The sequence below is a fragment of the Procambarus clarkii genome, chromosome 93, assembly GCF_040958095.1.
Source record: "Procambarus clarkii isolate CNS0578487 chromosome 93, FALCON_Pclarkii_2.0, whole genome shotgun sequence".
NCBI classification, from domain to species: domain Eukaryota; kingdom Metazoa; phylum Arthropoda; class Malacostraca; order Decapoda; family Cambaridae; genus Procambarus; species Procambarus clarkii.
The window spans coordinates 741,200-745,333 of NC_091242.1; the positions used below are offsets into that span (position 1 = coordinate 741,200).

General features: G+C 52.6%; 2 protein-coding genes across 2 annotated transcripts; both read left to right on the plus strand.

Annotated features, from left to right (window-relative positions):
• The first annotated feature begins 453 nt into the window (after window positions 1–453).
• On the plus strand, window positions 454–945 carry LOC138359788 (uncharacterized). Its single transcript, XM_069319490.1, has one exon. It carries the CDS (start codon window positions 454–456, stop codon window positions 943–945), a length of 492 nt encoding a protein of 163 aa, XP_069175591.1.
• A 302-nt stretch (window positions 946–1,247) lies between these two features.
• LOC138359789 (kininogen-1a-like) lies at window positions 1,248–3,652 on the plus strand. The gene is made up of 2 exons (XM_069319491.1): window positions 1,248–1,253; window positions 2,444–3,652. The coding sequence occupies exons 1-2, from the start codon at window positions 1,248–1,250 to the stop codon at window positions 3,650–3,652; spliced, it is 1,215 nt and encodes a 404-aa protein (XP_069175592.1).
• Window positions 3,653–4,134: the final 482 nt, after the last annotated feature.

A 4,134-nucleotide genomic window follows, 5' to 3' on the forward strand; every position in this document is an offset into this window, starting at 1 on the left:
GTACATACCAGTTGGGAGAGTCATTAGGTGAATACAGCGAGTGCCAGGCTTACAGGCTGCTGTAATGAGTACAGGAAGTATGGTAATAGGATTAACCACACTCGACCCCTGAAGAGTTGTCAACACCATTATACTCACTGCATGAAAAAGAAGTATATTTTATTCTTCAACCGAGTCTATGGCTAAATATGACGGTGTTATAATGATCTTAGGATGTATAATGATATCAAGGGAAATAATGAGGTCAGCAAATGTATAAGTACATGGGCTTAGAAAGTGTAATGAGTACAGGGTGGACAAATTAATACTGGTTGGTGTAATGAATGCTGGTTAGTGGAATGTGTCTAGGCTGGTGTGGGACGGTGGTGGGTTGTGGTTGTGGTGAGTTATTGTGTTAGTGGTGGTGGTGGTGTTAGAGGTTTAGCTGTCCTATTTCTGAAGAGTGCAGTAATGATGTCAGTGGCTGTGGTAGTTATGGTGGCGACAGAGGTGGGAGTTACAGTGGCGCCAGAGGTGGTGGTTGTGGTGGCGGCAGAGGTGGTGGTTGTGGTGGCGGCAGAGGTGGTGGTTGTGGTGGCGGCAGAGGTGGTGGTTGTGGTGGCGGCAGAGGTGGTGGTTGTGGTGGCGGCAGAGGTAGTGGTTACAGTGGCGCCAGAGGTGGTGGTTTTGGTAGTTACAGTGGCGCCAGAGGTGGTGGTTGTGGTAGTTGCAGTGGCGCCAGAGGTGGTAGTTACAGTGGCGCCAGAGGTGGTGGTTGTGGTAGTTGCAGTGGCACCAGAGGTGGTAGTTGTGGTGGCGCCAGAGGTGGTAGTTACAGTGGCGCCAGAGGTGGTAGTCGTGGTGGCGCCAGAGGTGGTAGTTACAGTGGCGCCAGAGGTGGTAGTCGTGGTGGCGCCAGAGGTAGTGGTCATGTCGCTGCCTGTCTCCATAACACCAGCTAACTAAACCACATCAACGACCCCCACAAGTCATTTTGCCCATAAATCCAATGTAAAACTTGACGTCTGTATGTCCCACACACGCTACAGGAAGGTCCAAAAATCTCTTCCTTGCTTCCCCTTTTGGGGGCAGCTAAACATTATCACTTGGTACTACCCTTCCTTCGCGGGGTACAAGCTGGGTGATAGGAGAAGGGACTCTAATAAATACCTTCCTTATAGGGACCAAACTTCACAATTTAGGAACAGCATAAGTTATACATTGCAACATAACCATAAATATAGACTCCGAGATCAACACGATATAACATGAAGGCATAGAAGGTATATTAGAGTTAAGAGACTATCTTTATATAGACCGGGACTATTTTTCTTATTAATTAACCTGTGGATATATTAAACGGTTGAATCTGATGGAGCTTGAAGCTCTGATGGAAAGATCATGAATGGTATGTGTTTCATTCTATACATAATACATATCCTTCATTCTATACATAATACAACGTATAATCACTTATAAAATCCTTACATAATACATCACCTTCCAAGGGTCAGACTTGACGATGAGCTCAGGTACAATAATACCTTTTAAATATATATAAAAATGCTAATGTGAATCTTCTTGAATACGATCATTTGCGAGAGAGAGAGAGAGAGAGAGAGAGAGAGAGAGAGAGAGAGAGAGAGAGAGAGAGAGAGAGAGAGAGAGAGAGAGAGAGAGTGTGTACTCGCCTAATTGTGCTTGCGGAGGTTGAGCTCTGGCTCTTTGGTCCCGCCTCTCAACCGTCAAGTTGTGTGTGTGTGTGTGTGTGTGTGTGTGTGTGTGTGTGTGTATTCACCTAGTTGTGCTTGAGGGGGGGGCTGAGCTCTACTCTTTGAGCCCGCCTCTCAATTGTTAATCAATTTTTATGTGTTCACACACACGCACACACACACACACACACACACACACACACACACACACACACACACACACACACACACACACACACTTGGCCCAGCCACAGTAAACACGACGGCCACTGCCAGGAGCCACTACACCAATTATAAAAGCACTCCGCCAGCACGTAAACGACTCTATCGCAACTAAGGACGTCCCGCCATACCCTTGAAATTCGTCACATTATCCATAATATTTGGAAACCTCAGTTTGCATAGTTTCCTTAGACTGGTGACAATGTCTATCATTGTCTGGTGATAGACTGGTGACAATGTCTATCATTGTCTGGTGATAGACTGGTGACAATGTCTATCATTGTCTGGTGATAGACTGGTGACAATGTCTATCATTGTCTGGTGATAGACTGGTGACAATGTCTATCATTGTCTGGTGATAGACTGGTGACAATGTCTATCATTGTCTGGTGATAGACTGGTGACAATGAGCAAGGCATGAGCCTAAGAGGCCAGAGCAGATTCATGAAATATTAAATTTATTTTAAGCTTCTGAGTGTAACCGCTTTTAAAAATGGGAGTCTATTAAGGAACACTGGTAAACATACCAGGAACACCAGCCTCCAGGAGGTACCCCAGGCCTCCAGGAGGTACACCAGGCCTCCAGGAGGTACCCCAGGCCTCCAGGAGGTACACCAGGCCTCCAGGAGGTACCCCAGGCCTCCAGGAGGTACACCAGGCCTCCAGGAGGTACCCCAGGCCTCCAGGAGGTATACCAGGCCTCCAGGAGGTACCCCAGGCCTCCAGGAGGTACACCAGGCCTCCAGGAGGTACCCCAGGCCTCCAGGAGGTACACCAGGCCTCCAGGAGGTACCCCAGGCCTCCAGGAGGTACCCCAGGCCTCCAGGAGGTACTCCAGGCCTCCAGGAGGTACCCCAGGCCTCCAGGAGGTACACCAGGCCTCCAGGAGGTACCCCAGGCCTCCAGGAGGTACCCCAGGCCTCCAGGAGGTATACCAGGCCTCCAGGAGGTATACCAGGCCTCCAGGAGGTATACCAGGCCTCCAGGAGGTACCCCAGGCCTCCAGGAGGTATACCAGGCCTCCAGGAGGTATACCAGGCCTCCAGGAGGTACCCCAGGCCTCCAGGAGGTATACCAGGCCTCCAGGAGGTATACTAGGCTTCCAGGAGGTACCCCAGGCCTCCAGGAGGTACCCCAGGCCTCCAGGAGGTATACCAGGCCTCCAGGAGGTACACCAGGCCTCCAGGAGGTACCCCAGGCCTCCAGGAGGTACCCCAGGCCTCCAGGAGGTATACCAGGCCTCCAGGAGGTATACTAGGCTTCCAGGAGGTACCCCAGGCCTCCAGGAGGTACCCCAGGCCTCCAGGAGGTATACCAGGCCTCCAGGAGGTACACCAGGCCTCCAGGAGGTACCCCAGGCCTCCAGGAGGTATACCAGGCCTCCAGGAGGTACACCAGGCCTCCAGGAGGTACCCCAGGCCTCCAGGAGGTATACCAGGCCTCCAGGAGGTATACTAGGCTTCCAGGAGGTACCCCAGGCCTCCAGGAGGTACCCCAGGCCTCCAGGAGGTACCCCAGGCCTCCAGGAGGTACACCAGGCCTCCAGGAGGTACCCCAGGCCTCCAGGAGGTATACCAGGCCTCCAGGAGGTATACCAGGCCTCCAGGAGGTACCCCAGGCCTCCAGGAGGTACCCCAGGCCTCCAGGAGGTATACCAGGCCTCCAGGAGGTACCCCCAGGCCTCCAGGAGGTACCCCAGGCCTCCAGGAGGTACCCCAGGCCTCCAGGAGGTACCCTAGGCCTCCAGGAGGTACCCCAGGCCTCCAGGAGGTACCCCAGGCCTCCAGGAGATACCCTAGGCCTCCAGGAGGTACCCCAGGCCTCCAGGAGGTACACCAGGCCTCCAGGAGGTACCCCAGGGAAGGGGTACCTCCACGGGGAAGGGAGAGGGAGATAATAATGACAAAAGAGACACAGATTGTGACGGTACACACAAACGCTTTAAATTAAGGAGTGCAGTTTGAGCATTTGCACTGGAGCAGGGTACAACAGGGTATTTATATCAGCAGCGAGTGCGTGCAGGGAGTCGCTCTGGAGACCGGCCGAGTATACCCACGCACGGGTGCGGTATGAGCGTGCGGGAGTGCGTGCATGAGTGATATATTGTGTGTGCCTTACACACACAAACCCTGCGACCTGTGCACGCGACATCCTCATGTGCTGAATAACGAAGTGACACATCCTGCCGACGCAAACACGAAAGAACCTCCCTTTCCCTTCC